Source organism: Anopheles cruzii, chromosome 3 (genome assembly GCF_943734635.1).
Source record: "Anopheles cruzii chromosome 3, idAnoCruzAS_RS32_06, whole genome shotgun sequence".
Lineage (NCBI taxonomy): Eukaryota > Metazoa > Arthropoda > Insecta > Diptera > Culicidae > Anopheles > Anopheles cruzii.
Genome location: NC_069145.1, coordinates 50548573 through 50566601, shown reverse-complemented (window position 1 = coordinate 50566601; position 18029 = coordinate 50548573). Strand labels below are relative to the sequence as shown.

The window sequence follows — 18029 nt, the reverse complement described above, 5'->3', positions numbered from 1 at the left end:
TTTCAGTCATCAAAGCAGCGGATGATGATGCACAAAATTCGCTCAATTCATGGAGCTATTCTCAGAAGAATGTCTTATTAGCGGACCATTAGCGTGGTCGAATTATTCACTTGTCGCGCAGTGACCTTGGTGTACACTTCACTTGAACACTTCATATATCAAACTCTAGCATTGCCCGTGTTGACTATCATTGTGATTTTCTTCAGTGTACAGTAAAACTTAGGCCTTTCATCTATTGGGCTTGTGCGGTTATTACTATTGGAACACAGGAGCAGTATGCAATACCACTCAACCACCCTGGTAGAGTTCAGTGAACGTTAAACCCAGCGCTATATCTACTTTAATGACAACAACGCACGACACCTTTCTTCCGGCATGGAATTAGTAGATGGATACGCTTTACCTTGACAGAGAGAAGCTTAACTGCATTAGTAGCGGCGCGCCTGGCTAGTTTGTTAGTATAACTAGCACTAACGCTAGTGACAATCACCTACAGCAAACAATACACAAAGTTCGTGTATGCGGCACAGCCGTGTGAACTAGCAACGGGCGGCCTATGAGCTGTTATTCGTCGCGCGAAGCACACCATTGGGGTGGGTTCTAGATTCAGCATTCACCATCGATCTATCACTGGAGGAGGATCGTTCTGTAGAAAATCGAGGAGGGAGTCAGTGATCGCGATCAGTGAGTAGCGTGCGGCTAGTAGTGAGATTAGTGAGTGAGGAACATTTAAGTCTATGAACAAAACATTAAATAGACACGCCGCCGATACACTGAAGGTGCCATCGGGTGTCGAACAGCACAATTTTTAATTGGACAAAGTGTTACGGGCAAAAAGAAATTGTTGAAACAAGTTGTTGAATGTTTTTGGATTTCATAATGACCGCTGAGAAAATTTCCTCTTCACAAGTAACGCTTACGTCGGACAGAAAGGTCTACAAGTTGTACTTAGCAGCGATCGGGGGTAAATAACTAGTAAAATAAATACTACTTATTGAACATTTGCATCAATGGAGCGATTTTAATAGCTAGAAATGATATTATATTCGAATTCGAAAAGTCTATATAAAAAGGATGGTTAAATTGTACAGTGAAACATCAATCTTTTGGTTGAAGTGAATATACGTATTAATTTGAAGTGATAATTCGGCAATACAGAGCGAATTCTTTTTTCAGCTATCGATTGATTGTTTTTTGTCAGTCGTGATCATGTAGCGCGATGCTTGAATGAATTATTGAAAATTTCGAAGCTTAACCATTGTATGTTTGCCACTGGTGTAAACATGTTAAATAATTAAACGGTGTGTTCAGGTTCACGATGAACAATAACCGTACGTTTAGGAGCGTCGGTCGTTGGAGAAGACGACTAGTTTATAATTATTGGAGGCCTAATTTGGTTTCGGGGCTTTCGACGCAGCTATACAAACGCATTACACGAATCGCTTGCCGAATCGGCAATGCTGTAGAATAACAATATATAGGTTGCTAGTGAAGTGCCACGGTCAATGGTGCTCCTTATCCTCATCAACATTAGTCACATGTACAACACAATAACAATAATACTGAACACTTACGTTAGGTTACTGCGTATTGTCCGAACACATAAATGCACACTCTGATTTTTCTCACACCCTGAAAAGGCCCTTATCTAAGGGGAAAATGCAAAACAATACATCTGACTATGGGTCAGGTTTTTTTCACAGGTTAACTCAATTCTTAGCATCAACAATGGTCAATGCAAAAATGCTTTATTTTCCTTTTTTCGAGCCAGACATGCGATATGCACCGAGCATTGTCGAGCTTGGTTTGGATTGGAGATCGAACCTGAGAGAACACTTTATTTACAAAGCAAGATTTTAAACGAATAAAACATTATACACGAAGTAATCACGAATTAAATTATAGTATACTCTATCAGGTACCGTATCCCATTCTATTGTGTATATTGCATTCCAAATTCATCGTAGTTATCATGATATTTTACTTTAGTTATCATCTATGAAACCAGAGAGATCCATATTGTGATCAATTTGATTAGTAAAATCATTCAATTAATATTTATACGAGTATATATCATGTTAATGTGCCCTAACTCTAGCGGGCTACTAAAAAAATTGCTTTTCGTATGAAAGCAAAGGAGCGAGAAATGCTAGTTTATAATATCCATTGTTGTGGTGGCATGCAGGATTTATTACACCATTTGAGAACAGCAAACGTGAACAAACTGAATAAATCCTTGGATTTAATAAAAAATATTAGTTTTTAATAATAATTAATAATCAACCGTTTATGTGGCACAGCACTACACTTTTGGTTCTAATCATTTGTATGTGCTTCATATTACGCACGAAGATAGCAACAAAGTGATAAAAAAGGTCAATGACAAAACACTTGATTAAAAATTCCATCGAAGTAAACAAAAGCATTCAGCAACATCTACTTGCTACCTGAATACCGTAAAACTAATCGTCAGGTGCCTACGAAGCAATAGCAGTAGTAGTATACGCTACTTGTACCGATGATTCAGGGTTGCGCGTAACGGGAATTATCTTCGGAACCACATCGAAGGACGAACCCCTGCCCGCTTCACTTGGCACGTTGGGTACCGATAACTTGTAACCTTAACGGGTTGCCGCTCTAAAAGCGATTTCGATTGATGGCGGCTAACGTTTTGTTGTTAAAGATATGCTTCGATGGCTTGGAAAGAGAAGTGCGGTGAAGAAGCAAAAGAAGTATTCAGCGTTAGATAGAAGGCTTGCGCCATAACGCGAACTTAAAAAGAGAATGGATGGTGGAACTATTTTTCGAATATGAAATTTTTAGACCATGTGCCCTTCAAACGCCGTGTTGTTGACCTTTTTTCTACGGCTGATAATCGCATAAGAACAAGCAAGATATAATCGTGCAGAGTCCACTGACTTATCTTACAATTAATTATACATTTTTTTGCCAGCAAACATAATTTCACTTTCTTTAGGAACCGCGATTGGCTGGCTGTCGCCCTTTCTTCCACTACTAATCTCGTCTGATTCGCCGCTGCAACACGGCCCGGTAACCGATGTGCAGGCAACATGGATTGCATCGCTGTTGTGCATTGGTGCCTTCTGTGGAACCTTCTTGTTTGGCTGGAGCGCAGACAAATTTGGTCGCAGAGCATCGCTCTTATCGACAGCGGTACCATTGATAGGATTTTGGACATGTGTGGCGTTCGGTACCACTGTCGAAGTATTATACTTTGCTCGGATTCTAGCCGGTTTGGGAGCATCCGGCGTTTTCCTGTTGGTGCCCATGTATATTACGGAAATTGCTGAAGACAGGTAGCGTAGTGCAGGCTACTGGTTTCTGTTTCAAAACACTAACTTTCCACGTTGTTATTAAAACAGGAATAGAGGAACACTCGGTTCCTTCTTCATACTCTTCCTCAACATTGGCACACTGATTTCGTTTGTGATGGGCAGCTACACGTCGTACCATTTAACAGCATACGTACTTTCTACAGTACCCCTTGCTTACCTGGTCATATTCTTTCAATTTCCCGAAACGCCAATGTACTTGATTCGATGCAATCGAGTACGGGATGCGGAATGTTCACTAAAATATCTGCGCGGTTACACCTCGACGCCCGATCATCTAGACATGTTGCGCTCTGAAATGGACGGTCTATTGCAAATGCAGATGACCACCGTAAAAGACAGTCCGGAGCACAGCACTGTCTCGTTGGCTGCTTTTTGTAAGTATTGAAAAACTTTGCATGATCGTGCCCCCAAGGGTGTCACCTATCAATTTAAAAGGGCTTATAAGTGCTTAAATTTATGTTTCGTGCGCATTGATTCAATACACTTTTTCCTTTAGCTTCGCCGCCGGCTCGTAAAGCTTTGATAATCGGTCTGGTGTTAGTGTCTCTGAATCAGCTTTCCGGCTGCTTTGCGCTGATTAATTACACCTCGCAAATATTCGCCGATGCGGGTTCAGATCTCGATCCGAACATGGCTGCTATTGTGGTGGGAGCTATTCAAATTACTGGATCGTACGGATCCTCGATCATCGTTGATCGATATCAACGAAAGGTAATGATTCGCAGGGGAAAAAGGAACAAAAACCTAACTAACTAGACTAAGAACAACTAATTTCTACAATTCAACTATTCCAGCACGTCTACATTGTATCGAGCTTTTTGGCGACGATCGGTCTATTCGTCATGGGGACACACGGCTACTTGAAAAGTCAGCACATCGATGTTAGCGCCATCAACTGGATACCGGTGGCGAGCCTTTCGTTTGTTATTTTCATTGCTTCCATTGGCTTGCTGCCACTAACGTTCGTCATTCTTTCGGAAATCCTTCCACCAAATGTAAGTGGTCGCGCGGACTCTACTACACTTCGAATACTGCTAATATTCTTGCTTTATAACAGGTTCGAAGTATGGGCGGATCTCTTTGCACCGCATTTCTCTGGACGATCAGTTTCCTGGTGGTGAAATATTTCCCAGCGATGGTTGAACTTATAGGACTCCATGGTTGCATGTGGATGTTTAGCGCCGTCTGCCTTTCGGCCGGTCTGTTTAATGCGATTTTTATTCCCGAGACGCGTGGTCAAAGCATAGAGCAAATCATGCATGCATTTGAAAACGATAACAAGAGCTGAATTTTAGATTAGCATCACATTCAGTTCGAAAAGGACGCTAGGTCGATTTTGCATTTTGTACACCTGAATTACGCAATTTAAATGTACTGCATAAGGTATTTATTAGTATTTATGGACTTAAACAATGTACATATGGTTCGTAGGAATTGAATAATATTATAAGAAAACTAAAAAGCTTTTACAAATGTCTGTTTCTTATTGCTTTACTATTCGTATAACATTACTTTAGAGGATCCGGTCTGGTTTTTGTAGCCGAAACACTCGTATGTAGATAATACGGATCTGTTCATTCTAAATAAAATAATAATAACAATAATCTGTCATGTCTTTCTTTAACGTGGACTGTAACATTTTTATTGATACCATTTTTATTAACTCAACATTAAACTGTATGCATACTATATCTTCTGCCAAACGTCTACAACGCGATTCCATGTGATCGTTTCAAATGTGCTTCCAGTGCACTTTTATAGTCATACTGCTTAAAGCAACGGTCACAGGCAAATGCCCGAACGGTTTCATGTGATTTCAAATGTCGCTTAAAGTTTCCTTTCGTCGAGAATACCTTTGAACATATTTTACACGTGTAGGACTGCGACACACGTGGTAGATGCGCCTTAGCGTGCGTGTATAACTCCCGTTTGTCGTTAAACTCCACCCGGCAGTGGTAACAGTAGAATGGGACACGCGACGTATGGTAGTGAAAGTGATTCTGAAATTGTTCGAATGTGGGTAGCACTCGGTGGCAGACGTTGCAAACCGTTTCGCGTTTATCCTCCAGACCATCGTGTGTGCTGATTGTAACGTTACGCTCGTTTCGACGTGCCGGACCACACTTGGTGCAATCTGCATTCGAGCAGAGATGACTCTTGTGATGGTCGAGTAACGTGTTCTGGTCGTCGAACTGCTTGAAACACAGCGGACAAAAAGTATCTCTTTTTTCACACCGATTATTCCTCCCTGATTCCTCTGCTTCGTTCATTCCCCGCCCAATATTAGACAGGAAATTGGTGGTGCAGTTGGCAGTGTGTTCCGACTCATGCTTCCGTAACAGATCGTCGTCGATGAATGTTTCGGGACAATAGTTGCAGGAAAAGTACAGTACGTTCACGTCTAACGATGAATCGTGCACTCCCATGTGCACATCCAGTGCTCGCGCATAGTAAAATCTTCGATCGCAAACTGTGCATTTGTACTTGTTCCTTCCCACACCGCTGCCTTTCCCACCGCTTGGAACTGGTTCACTCATGGTTTTCTGGTCTTTTTTTTGTCGCGGAAAATGCACTTTGAACATGTGCTCCTTATGGCTCGCCTTGTAGCAAAATACCTTTTCGCACATCGCACAGCCAATCATGTGTTCCTCCTGAAGCTTTTCGTGGTACTGGAGCTGACACTTTTGATTGAATGTCTTGTGGCACCGGTTGCACTGAAACGAATTGGCTGCAATGTGGGCCGCCTTTTCGTGTGTGCTTACCGTGCTTTTGTGATTGAAACGTTTGTCGCAATACGAGCACTTATACGGTTTTTCCCCCGTGTGCAGTCGCATATGAATGACCAATCGTTCCTCGTTATCCAATACTTTACTGCACCTTTCACACTTCAGTGCCTTCTTCACCTTTTCGTGTATGCGAGCGTGAACGATCAGATTCGATTGATGGTTAAAGTGCTTCATACATACCTTGCACTGGTAGGGTTTTTCGCCCGTGTGCAACCGTCGATGCACCTGCAGCTTCTCGCCCGTGCCGAAGATCTTGCCACACTCGACACATGAAAACCGATTGTCGATCCCTTCGCCATGTACTTTTTCGTGACAAATTAGCGTACTTTTCGTGCGAAATATTTTTTCACACATGCGGCACTTGAACACTGCATCTGGGTAGTTAGAAAGGTGTGTTTTGAGATGTTTTGACAGTCTTAGCTTGGTTGAGAATGACTTCGAGCAAGTGCCACAGTTGTAGTCTGGATTTTGAGACCCGATTGAAGGGGGAATCTGGGTCGACTGTGCTGGGGAGACAGGTGTAGAGTGGTTTGCTGTTAGCCGCGGTACCGCGGATTGTTGAAGGTTTTGTACTCGCAGTTCGCCTGAGGAGCATAAACTAGAGGGATTTGAGTGATCAGTGCAATCGTAATAGCTCGGGACTTGTTCGTCCTGTTGATGATGATGAGATGATGATATGAACTGTTGGTGATGCGCATATGCATTTGACATCAACTGCAAGTCCAGAGGTTTTGATGTGGTCGTCGTTCCATTTCCCTCGGTATAGTGCTGACTTTGACTGCAGTTTACGTTTACGGGTGGCGTAATATTCCCTTCGAAACTTCCAGCTGTTATCAATGGCTGTTCTTGCTTTATAAGAGGATTGGGTACTTTGAGAAGCGTTGCACTGCTGGTGCTTGGCGGGGAAAAATAACCCGAACTCGCCTGTATCGGTTGCGATACGGAACTAAAATGGCAAAGCATGTTCCACTGTTATAAAACATCAAAAAATTGTCGTAGACGCAGTTTCAAGATCACTCACTACAGTTTGTTTTCGTACGCACTGTAATCCATTTTAAATTCAGTCGGAAATTGCGTTACTTTAATTAACGATCGGGATTCATCGGGGACAACAATATTTAGAAAACTTAAGCAAAGGTACGTGCAAACTTTAGCAAAGGTTGTGTACGATTTTCCACAACCAACGTCGATTTTTTTTTCCACAACCAACGTCACTGGAACTCGAAAATTGAGTGTCAACAACTGAACGAATCGACGAATCACTCAGCAAATTTGACGAAAAATTTTGTTGTTTGCTAATATTGGTGATGAAAGTTTTTTCGTCTTTTTTTCGTCATTTGACATTTCACACACACATTGGAAATTTTTCCCCTTTTTCGAACTGTCAAGTGAAATTCGCAATCTGAAATTTTTTTGCAATTTGGAAATCAAATTCGCAATCTGAAATTTTTTGCAATTTGGAAATCAAATTCGCAATCTGAAATTTTTTGCAATTTGGAAATCAAATCATAGTGATTTTATTTTTATTCAGGTTTGAAACTTTATTATTCTATTTATTAACCTTGTAATATTCGAAAAATTATGATCGTTTAGTAATCAAGTGAAATCAAGCGAAAACAGAAATAATTTATTTTAAAATAACATCTAAAAACTATGCACATTGCATGCAAACATCTTCCTTTAGTTTCCCTTCGGGAACGTATTGTTTCCTATTTGGCATCATTTATCAAATCAGTCTGCCTGTCATTTAATTTACAAGCGGCAGTGAAAGCTTTTCATCTTGGTTTGCAGTAAAAGATAGAGAATAGTTTTACAAGTTTCGCATTCCGAGTTTGTTTCAAACGTGTAATTTTATCAGCCGAACACATTGATATTGTAGAAGGCACTGTTTCGTCAGAATCTGTTTCGTCCTTTTGTCTCGTTTTAAGAGAAATATCAGAAACATGGCGGCACAAATTGAAGGTGTGTTCGCGAAAGGACTTCAGGAGAAAATTGCTAAGTCGAAGGTACTGGTAGTTGGAGCAGGCGGTATTGGATGTGAAGTTTTGAAGAACCTAGTTATGTCGGGATTCTTAAACATAGAGATCGTGAGTACCCTGAAACGCGCATTTAATTTTGATATCGTCTAGTTAAGTTTAACTTTAAGATCGTTAGAATTACGCTTAAATTCGTTTCACTTAATTTTCAGATCGACTTGGACACTATCGATGTGAGCAACTTAAACAGACAATTTTTGTTTCACAAAGAGCATGTCGGAAAATCGAAGGCAAATGTGGCTCGCGAAAGTGCTCTTACCTTCAATCCAAATGCGAACATCAAAGCTTACCATGACAGCATTTCTACGTAAGAGTAGCCTCACTGATTTAGCAGGACATTTTCTAGACGCTGAAGCAACATTTGACGTTATCTTACAGCTCTGACTACGGTGTCAACTTTTTCCAACAGTTTTCTCTCGTACTTAATGCACTCGATAATCGGGCGGCTCGCAACCACGTGAACCGCTTATGTCTAACGGCAGACATTCCACTGATTGAATCCGGCACCGCAGGGTATAACGGCCAGGTTGAGCTGATAAAACGAGGACTGACACAGTGCTACGAGTGCGTTCCTAAGGCGGCACAAAAATCGTTTCCCGGATGCACCATTCGCAACACACCATCCGAGCCAATTCACTGTATAGTCTGGGCGAAACATTTGTTTAAGTAATGAAGAAACTAAATGAGGGGTATGAATAGATATTGCCATGTTGTATTTATGTTTCCTCAGTCAACTTTTCGGCGAATACAACGACGACGAGGAAGTATCTCCAGATACAGCTGATCCTGAAGCTGGTGCCGACGTTGGAAAAGCGGCTTTAGCGAAAGAGGCGAACGAAAAGGGAAACGTAGATCGTGTGAATACACGCGCCTGGGCCATTCAGTGTAAGTTTGATGTTAAGAAAGTTTTCAATAAACTATTCGTCGACGACATTCAATACTTGCTGAGCATGGCCAACTTGTGGAAGAATCGGCAGCCTCCAATTCCTACCCAGTGGGATTCACTCGACGAACAGGAATGCAATGAAAATGTTGCTGCTACTGACAGCGTGCTACGAGACCAGCAAGTACCCAGCCTAGCCCAGTCGGCCAGAATGTTTGCCTCGAGCATCAAGGTTTTGAAAGAAGATTTCAAAAAACTTCCAGAAGGTGATCATCTAGTGTGGGATAAAGACTACAAACACGCCATGGATTTTGTTGCTGCTTGTGCCAACATTCGGGCACATGCATTTGGAATTACTTGCAAAAGCCGTTTCGAAATCAAATGTGAGTGTAGAGTATTGGTAAACGAGTTCCTTGGTTCCTTGGCTTATATAATTGTTTTTTTTTTCTCACCGTCACAGCAATGGCTGGGAACATTATTCCTGCAATAGCTACAACTAACGCGATTACTGCTGGATTCGTTGTGATGCTGGCATTTCGTGTTCTCAAGGAAGAGTACGACAAATGTCGCTCGGTATACGTACGCCTTCGTCTCAATGGACGAAATCAAGTGTTTGTTCCCGAGCGTACCATCGTGCCACCGAATCCAAAATGTTACGTGTGTACGGCAAAACCGGAAGTGGTGCTTAGAGTAGACACGAAAAATGTTACTGTTCGCGAATTGCGTGACGATATTCTCATCAAGGCACTAAACATGATCAGTCCGGACGTAGTTCTTGATGGCACAGGTACAATCGTAATCTCGTCGGAGGAAGGTGAAACTGATCGAAACTGTGAGAAAAAGCTCGAGCAACTGAACATTGTCAATGGGTGCGTGCTGAAGGCTGACGATTTTGTGCAAAACTACGAGCTTAGCATTACAGTGCTACATAAAGATCCTGCTCGCGAAGAAGCTCTTTTCGACATTGTTGCTGATCCTGATTCGTTGAAACCGAAAGAAGCAGAAGATGTCATACACGATGATACGCTACCGTCTACTTCCGTTGCTGAAAACGGCAGCGCGTCTAGCAATAAAAAAACACGGTTTCTTGCTAACACCGATGATGATGACACCGACGTCTGCATACTGATCGAGAATGAGGAACAAGCTTGTTCGTCAAGCGTGCCGTTCTCCAACCAAGCGAAACCCAGCACCAGCCGTTCGGGTGTAGAGAAGCGAAAATATACCGGCGAACCGGAAGAACCAGCGAGCAAGAAAATGAAAGTAACAGTTCAACCAGATGAAGATGAAGATGATGTGATCATCATGGATGACTAAGTATCTGGCAGCAGCAGAAAGCGTATGATAGTCGGTAGAAGGTGTCATATTTTTCTTCTTTCATTTCACTTTGCAAACTTGTCGATGTAATAAAAATTAACAAAACATTTAATAAAGCATATATCTAACCATTTAAAACCATTTGTTTTGTTCATCCGTTCAAGTGCACTATCTGAACAGATCTATCAATTTTGTTTTATTAGTCAAATGCTTCCATTGGGTGCATCAAACGAATCCTATGTTCTTAAAAAAACATAAAAATAAACTTAATTTGGATGTAGTTCGTCCGAGATGCTTGTGCAATGAATCGTGAAACATTCATTGCACATTTGTATATAGATAAATGCCAAGATTATTGCCAGCCAGCCTATTGTTTGAAAGCATTGAAAGCTGTTTATCATTCATGGCAAATTAATGATAATTTTTGATCTTCTTAATGTACATGGTAAAATTCTGATCATATAAATAAAATGTTTTCTATCCAAATAAAGCTAACCGCGGCAGTCTTTTTTGTTGTGGACGGTGGACCTAGTGAGCGAAAGTTCGATACTCCTAATGATCCTCAAGCATCAATGCAATCAATCCAGCATTGCTTATGCGGATGCCACACAACACATGCGTACTCGACGATCGGACGAACCAGAGAACAATACATAGCTTAGTATGATGATCAAATGTTTTATTTTTATTGAATCACCCGAAATTCAGGTTTCTTGAACCTCTTATTTTTCAGTTCTAGCTCTGCTCTATTACATTACGTTCACTTTGCTTTGGTTGATTCTTGACTGCTTTTCGGGTCCGTCGATTGATGATGTTTTTGGTGATTGTTTAAACTTCGGCGAATCGTAAAACATTCACCACATTGCTCACAAGAGTATGGTTTAAATCCAGTGTGTTTCCTCTCGTGTAGAGTGAGATTCCCCGAAAAAGTGAACGTTTTGGGACAGTACTTGCAACACTTATTCCGCACCCCATAATGCCAGTCAATATGCTCACGCAATTTGTGACCATACGCGTATCGCTTTCCACAAATTGTACACTCATGCTTTCGAACGTTCAAATGGACGACTTCAATGTGCCGCTCCAATGTGTAATTGTTCGAAAAACTTTGTTTGCAATGATTACATTCGAACATTTTATAGTGCATACGATAATGCGACCACATCAGGTCCAATCGGGGGGCGTAATACGAGCATCCAGGCTCAACACAAGCTCGGGGATAACTGTTGGCGTAAAGCAGCTCCCTCGGGAGTGTTTCATTTTTTGTCCAGTAGCGTCGTCGGAATGTATTAATTCATGACGCCGGAGCAGCGTACTCGATTGGAATAATTTCGAGCATGATTTACACTTATAGCGCTCCGTCTGCAAGTTACGGTGAACAGCAATATGTTTACGGAATTTGTGTTGTTGAACAAAGAATGCCCCACAAATATGACACGTTAATTCCGTGATCTTGGTGTGATCTTTACTTGCATGTTGTTTGCAAGATGTGATGGTCCGGAAACGTAACGGGCACAGTGCGCACGGATGCGGAAACGTGTGCGTTTCGAAGTGATTGTTTAGTGCAACAATCGTTCGAAATTCAATCGACCGTTCGGCAGTGCTGCAGTTTTTACAATGATATGGAAGAAGCGATTCATGTGAAAGCAGGTGCTGATGCAGCCCGTTTCTACTTAACAGCTCTTGATCGCAGATATAGCATTTGTGAGAGATTTTCTTCGATGTATTAACCACCTCATCCATTTCTTCAATGGTCGACCTGCTTCTGTTAGAGCCTAAGTGTTTCATATGTGTCTGTTTTAGCTTAGTATCCGTCCACTTTTCCGTTAGCTTGACAGCATCATTTTCGTTTGAAGTTTTAGTAGCATGTTGTAGTTGCCATTTTAGTTCCTTACCCAAAGCTTCAATTTCAAGTGGCTTCGCGGTATGTCGTTCCACTTCTTCCGTCACAGTAGCATTTGCTTCTATATCTTCGTCCAAAGGCTCGTTAACAAACTGAGGTTCTTCAACGATCGGAACGATGGCAAGATCAATTAGCTGCTCTATCGGAGAAGCACGTTCCCTTTCGTCAGATCTTTCTTCGTTGAAACTGTCGGAAATATATTGTTCCACCTCAATCTCTGTATTCTGTGCGTTGATGTGTTCGATATCGTACAATATATCTATGTCGCAACACAAAGATCCTCCACTGCAGTCCGGTGGCGTACTCAGTGCGACTTCTAATTTATTGTCCTTTTGCAGCTTCATTAGGGTTGCTTCTGCACTCTTTATTTGGTCGTAAAACTTATTACAACAATCGAGTAGCGCAACGCATTGTTCGCAGAGGATGTTGGGCAGGAACTCAAACTGGTGAAACTATCGAAAGAAGGAGGAATGACCACGCAATACACCTCAAAAGAATTGCATTATGATAGTATCGTTACCTTTATTCCAAATATCCTTAACACAACCGAAGCTGCATCATTGTTACCAAAATCCATGCTCTTAGTCCAGTGGCAACAACATCGGCATAATTCAATCATTTTTGAGAAGTATCTTGATAAAAACACTCGTAGAAAACTTGACAAACAATCGTCGTAAACAAACTGCGGAACTACAGAAAGTTGCCTGCTCGCACCATTCCACCTTGACTATAGAAAGTCCAAGCGAAGCCTAGATGTCGTGGCTAAAGTAAGGCAAACCCAACCGTTAGCGTCCATAATAACGTTAGTTTATAGCACATCGATATGTCATCTGTCAAATAAAGTGTTTGTCACTTCGCACACACGAAGCACGCACGTCCCAAGGAGCCACGAGCTTTCGGATCGTCGGCGCGCCGACGACGCTGACACATGAACGAACGGTAGTCGTCGTTCAGACGACGACAACAGTCCCGTCCGGGACGGTATTCGTCGTTATAACGACGACAACCGTTCGTATCGTCGGCAAAAGGTACACATTAAAGCTCACCGTTTTGAAAAGGCTTATTTTATGGCGAATAAACAGACAGATTCGATTTGTTTGTTTACATTAGAACGGTGTACCGGTGTGTATGTGTATTATGTGTGTTTGCCAAACATTCTACGCAGTAGACGGCGACGACGGGTCAGTATAGTTCGTTTCGTTTAGTTCGTTGGTTGTTCCGTGTTATGAGTTAAACTAATCGTTTCAACAATTATAGTTATGTGCACCGATTGATGTCTTGTTCTATTTTAGCTTCGTACTTGGCCCATCGACAAATAGTAAAAACGCCGTCAAGCGTACCCGGCCAAACCCCGCTGCCGCCAGATACATACACAGCGACTGTACCCGATCCAGATCCAGCATGTACCCGACGGCATGAATGAATGGTGTATTGCCATTCATTTGGTTTTGGAACGAGCATTTGGTGTGCGGCGATATGTTTTGAATCAGTTCAAACATTATAACGGTAAGTAAGGTGTAAAGAAATGTATTTAGTGAAATGAGCATCCGTTTCGTTGCAGGTTAGACGAGTGCTGGATGACTTGGAATTGAATGAGAACGATGTGCGCAGCAACTGCCAGGGAATGGTTGATGATCCGGCGACATTTTCAACAAATTTTGGAATTTTTATGAAGTCTTCAAATTACTTATGTTACCACGGTGTCGTAGTTCGGGAACGGCTTAAACCAACCTTGGGAACCACTGCTCAGAACGGAGGCCGCCTCACCGTATCGCCGTCGTCCGTATGGCGTAATGTCGCGCACTGCTAAGTACCCCAGCCAAGCAACTGGACAAAGAGGTATGACAAGGGAAGGTAGCCTCCGCGGCCCGAGTTAGCCGTGGTATGCGTGGCGAGGGTGTTGCGGACATTCCTGCGCCAAAGCAACTGTACGGTCATGCGTGAAATAAAAGGTCTCTCACATTATTGGATCTCTACTATGGAATGGCTCTGGTGGTATGCGAATACCCCTTCACCAACTGGCACTACCCCGGAAGCGAGGTGGGATGAACCTACACATTCCGTTCATCAACGCGCAGGCTCTGCTGACAAACCGATATCTCTCGGAGCAACGTTGTCTGGTGATCGGCTCGGAACACATCACCAACGCTGGGAACCCACCAAACATACAAAATATCCCGTCAAATTATCCGTGCCTCCGAAGGGTTATAGAACACCTGGCATATGTGCCAATAGCCCTTCGTGAAACACCATCAACACGGAAGCTTCGCCTCGTCGCCACTGACACACTCGCGGACCCAAGGGTGGCCCAAACGTCCCCACATATTTTGTGGCGGAGAGTGTGGGCAAACATCAGCTCGCGACACCTCACACCTAGCCAGAGGTCCTCCCTGTATCTGCTGGCAAATAACAAAATACTGAATGCTGACCACCTCTTCCGGACGGGAAGAGCTAACACCCCGGCCTGCTCCTACTGTCCCGCAGTTGAAACCCTGGAGCACAAATTCACAACATGTCCCCGTGTGTCGGTAGCGTGGGACTACTTGATGCGCCGGATCAGCCGAATTTCTCCAGGGTCACACTTTTGTTTCAAAGATCTTCACTGGCCTACTCTGAATCGAATTAGAGCAAGGTCACGAGTTGCGATTCTTAGCGTTTTCTCAAACTACATCATCCACATCATTGGCAACAAAGATGCTGCGATCGATGTAGAAGTCCTAGCATGTTCTCTGTAAAAACTATGTTTCATTGTTGTCAAATTGCGAATATCTGTATATACTAGAATAAACGTTTTATAAAAAAAATTGTGGTCATGCAAAACATGGCTATTTCTGCTCTTGTAAAATATGGCTAATTCTGGTCATACAAAATATTGCTAATTCTGGTCAGGCAAAATGTGGCTAATTGTGGTCATGCAAAGTATGGCTATTTCTGGTCATTTAAAAAATGGCTAATTCTGGTCATGCAAAATATGGCTTATTCTGGTCATGCAAAATATGGCTAATTCTGGTCATGCAAAATATGGCTAATTCTGGTCATTTTCTGCTCTTGTAAAATATGGCTAATTCTGGTCATGCAAAATATGGCTATCTTTGCTGTTGTAAAATATGGCTAAATCTGGTCATGCAAAATATGGCTAATTCTGGTCATGCAAAATATGGCTAATTCTGGTCATGCAAAATATGGCTAATTCTGGTCATGCAAAATATGACTAATTCTGGTCATGCAAAATATGGCCATGCAAAATATGGCTATTTCTGCTCTTGTAAAATATGGCAAATATGTTCACCATCTCAGCTATCTCGTGCATTTTCATTTTGCGGTCTCCCACCACGATTTTCAATACTTGTTTGATGTTTTCGGGAGTTACTGCCTCATTTGGCTGACCCGAACGTTCCGCATCATTTGTATCAGCACAACCACGTTTGAAGTTGCATTCCACTGATAAATGGTTGGTTTCGACGGAGTAGAGTCCGGATAACGTTTTTCAAGCCATTGCTGAGCTTGAACAGTGTTTTTCCCCATTAGAAAACAATGTTTTATCAATACACGAAACTCGCTTTGGTCTATTTTTTCACGATTGCAAATGTAGCGTCACTTTAACCACTATAGCTTTCTTGGTTATGCTTCGAATTACATCAAATTTTGACACACCTTATCTGAAGGTTGGTACTTCCGAACCCTGGTATATGAATGGCATTATTAGCGCCATTTCTATGGTAGTCCCGGGACTTTTTGAACGATGTGATACAAGCACCGAGTGCTAAAACATTACTCGTTCTGTTCGTCTCCTCGCAACTGCTGCGATTCCGTTCCTTTTTGCCTTTTGCGCGTCACTCGGTCCCTCGGTCGTCGACCCGCTCTCCCGGTCAACGGTCCACCTTGAAGCGTCGAGGATCGAACGCTTGAACCGTTTACAGGACCTGGGTTGAGTTGACCTTCCTCGCGCTACCACTTATCGTTTAACTATCACCGGAGAAGGGATACGCTCTATTTACAAACAACACTCGCCCCCGTATTTTTCTCCGGTGAATGTTCATTCGGCCTACCCTGTTGTATTCCGCTTCAACACGTTCACAAACAGATTTGTGTTGTATTACAGGTTCCAATCGTAAACGCGAACTCATATTTCACGTTTATCTCCTCCATCGCACGGCGGCCTTGCTCAGGTAGTGGCACGAAGTACAAGTCCTCTTTGCTGCTTCCGATCGTCTCATATAAATCGTTCGCCGGAATGTGGTGCTCGGTATACTGACACTGCGTCGTCGGAACGTGGAGCACTCCCAGAATCGTTTGGGGATCCTTTCCGACCGGACGCCCGAAACCGAACAGATAGCGAGTCGATACTTCAGTTCGATGGATAAAGTTTAGGCCGCGATCGCGGCAAAGGCTGACACTGTTTGTCCTGCTGGCGGTCGAGTAGTTGAACCGAGGCCCGTCCTCGATCAGTATGGGGCTGGCCACCATCGCCGACGCGCTATGCAGCTGATCAGACGCCTCGCACTCCTTCAGGGTCCAGTGTAGCGTCCGGTGCACATCGGCTGGCAGCAGCTTGTAGCGATTATTCTGCTCGTAGAAACATGTCTCCGTCTGCAGCGACTGCACCGAGGCATTGACTTCTTTCCTCGGAAAACCATTCAGCTCGAAAATCAAACTCTTGCCAGGTGATGATCCTGGGGCTGCCGAGTAGCCTGTTGTCGTCACGACGGTCACGAGCGGGTTAGCGAAGGACACTGAGTGGCCCGGACTCGAGGCCGATGTACCACCGCCGCTGCTACCAGCAACATGTTCTGGTACCGAGATTACCATTAACCCGGCGTCGAATCTGCCTAGCGGGCCACCGACTGCAGCAGCAGCTACAGCTGCCTTCCGACGGGTGGCTATGATCAGTGGTCTGATTGCGGAGTGGTTGCTGTTGTCCTCCGGCAATTTCTCCGCCGGGGATTTGAGCACTTTCCACCTGCACACTGGTGCTGCCGCTACGTGGCGGGTGCTCATTTCCGGCCGCGTGCGCAGTCTCATCAAACGTCGGGCGCGAATCTTCCGAGTCCGATTCCGACGGCTCTTCGTGATCTTCATCGAAGTCGGACTCTTCGCTGTACTTCTTCCTCACGTAGTAGAGGCGATTCTTCTTGTAGTACTTTTCGGTGAACGAAGGCGCGCTGCCTCCGTTGCTCCACCCGTTGCTACCACCGCCGCCGCTACTATTAGTACCACTAGAGCGAGACGTAGTCACCGTCGTCGGTGGTGGTGGTTGCGGCGGTTTTGGCGATTGTTGCATGTTAACAGTCGCTTGATAGAATCCTAAGGTGAGGGAGATTTCAACCTGCACCCTGGCCGAGTCTGTGGCTGGCGGTGGAGGTGGCGCAGGAGATGCTGGCATTGGTGTGCCGCCCTGTCCCTTCGTGGCGTACGACGAGATCCCATCGGTGGAGTCCGTCATGCCACGCACCTTACGGACGATGGACATGAACCGGCAGCGTTCGGCGCGTGCTGCCAGCTTCTCGCGATATCGAAGCTGGACGATGATCACCGCGCCACGATACCTCCGATAGGTCGCCTGATCGACCAACCGGTCCTTGTACGCACGGTACCGGGTCTGAAAGGTTAAAACAGCGTTCGTAGCGTCATTCGTAGCGTTCGGACGTCCCTTGTTGCGCTCTGTGTTACACTCGTGTTTTTTTTTTGTGACTTATCACTGTGCCGTGGCTTGATTCGTGTTTTTCGGTTACCTTGGTATCACTGCCT

General features: G+C 43.7%; 4 protein-coding genes across 4 annotated transcripts; 2 read left to right on the top strand and 2 right to left on the bottom strand.

The window, feature by feature from the left end:
* Positions 1 to 644: 644 nt before the first annotated feature.
* Positions 645 to 4946, top strand: LOC128274535 (facilitated trehalose transporter Tret1-like). The gene is made up of 6 exons (XM_053012764.1): positions 645 to 964; positions 2954 to 3317; positions 3384 to 3730; positions 3853 to 4067; positions 4151 to 4351; positions 4414 to 4946. Exons 1-6 carry the CDS (start codon positions 862 to 864, stop codon positions 4642 to 4644), a joined length of 1461 nt encoding a protein of 486 aa, XP_052868724.1. The 5' UTR covers positions 645 to 861; the 3' UTR covers positions 4645 to 4946.
* Positions 4691 to 7300, bottom strand: LOC128274534 (zinc finger protein 260-like). Its single transcript, XM_053012763.1, has 2 exons — positions 7164 to 7300; positions 4691 to 7088 (listed from the first exon to the last, which is right to left on the bottom strand). Exons 1-2 carry the CDS (start codon positions 7193 to 7195, stop codon positions 5063 to 5065), a joined length of 2058 nt encoding a protein of 685 aa, XP_052868723.1. The 5' UTR covers positions 7196 to 7300; the 3' UTR covers positions 4691 to 5062.
* Positions 7301 to 7900: 600 nt separating this feature from the next.
* LOC128271769 (SUMO-activating enzyme subunit 2) lies at positions 7901 to 10502 on the top strand. The gene is made up of 6 exons (XM_053009404.1): positions 7901 to 7987; positions 8071 to 8229; positions 8331 to 8485; positions 8557 to 8844; positions 8909 to 9444; positions 9522 to 10502. The coding sequence occupies exons 2-6, from the start codon at positions 8086 to 8088 to the stop codon at positions 10376 to 10378; spliced, it is 1980 nt and encodes a 659-aa protein (XP_052865364.1). The 5' UTR covers positions 7901 to 7987; positions 8071 to 8085; the 3' UTR covers positions 10379 to 10502.
* An 892-nt stretch (positions 10503 to 11394) lies between these two features.
* Positions 11395 to 12935, bottom strand: LOC128272775 (zinc finger and SCAN domain-containing protein 31-like). Its single transcript, XM_053010648.1, has 3 exons — positions 12802 to 12935; positions 12534 to 12733; positions 11395 to 12467 (listed from the first exon to the last, which is right to left on the bottom strand). Exons 1-3 carry the CDS (start codon positions 12898 to 12900, stop codon positions 11543 to 11545), a joined length of 1224 nt encoding a protein of 407 aa, XP_052866608.1. The 5' UTR covers positions 12901 to 12935; the 3' UTR covers positions 11395 to 11542.
* Positions 12936 to 18029: the final 5094 nt, after the last annotated feature.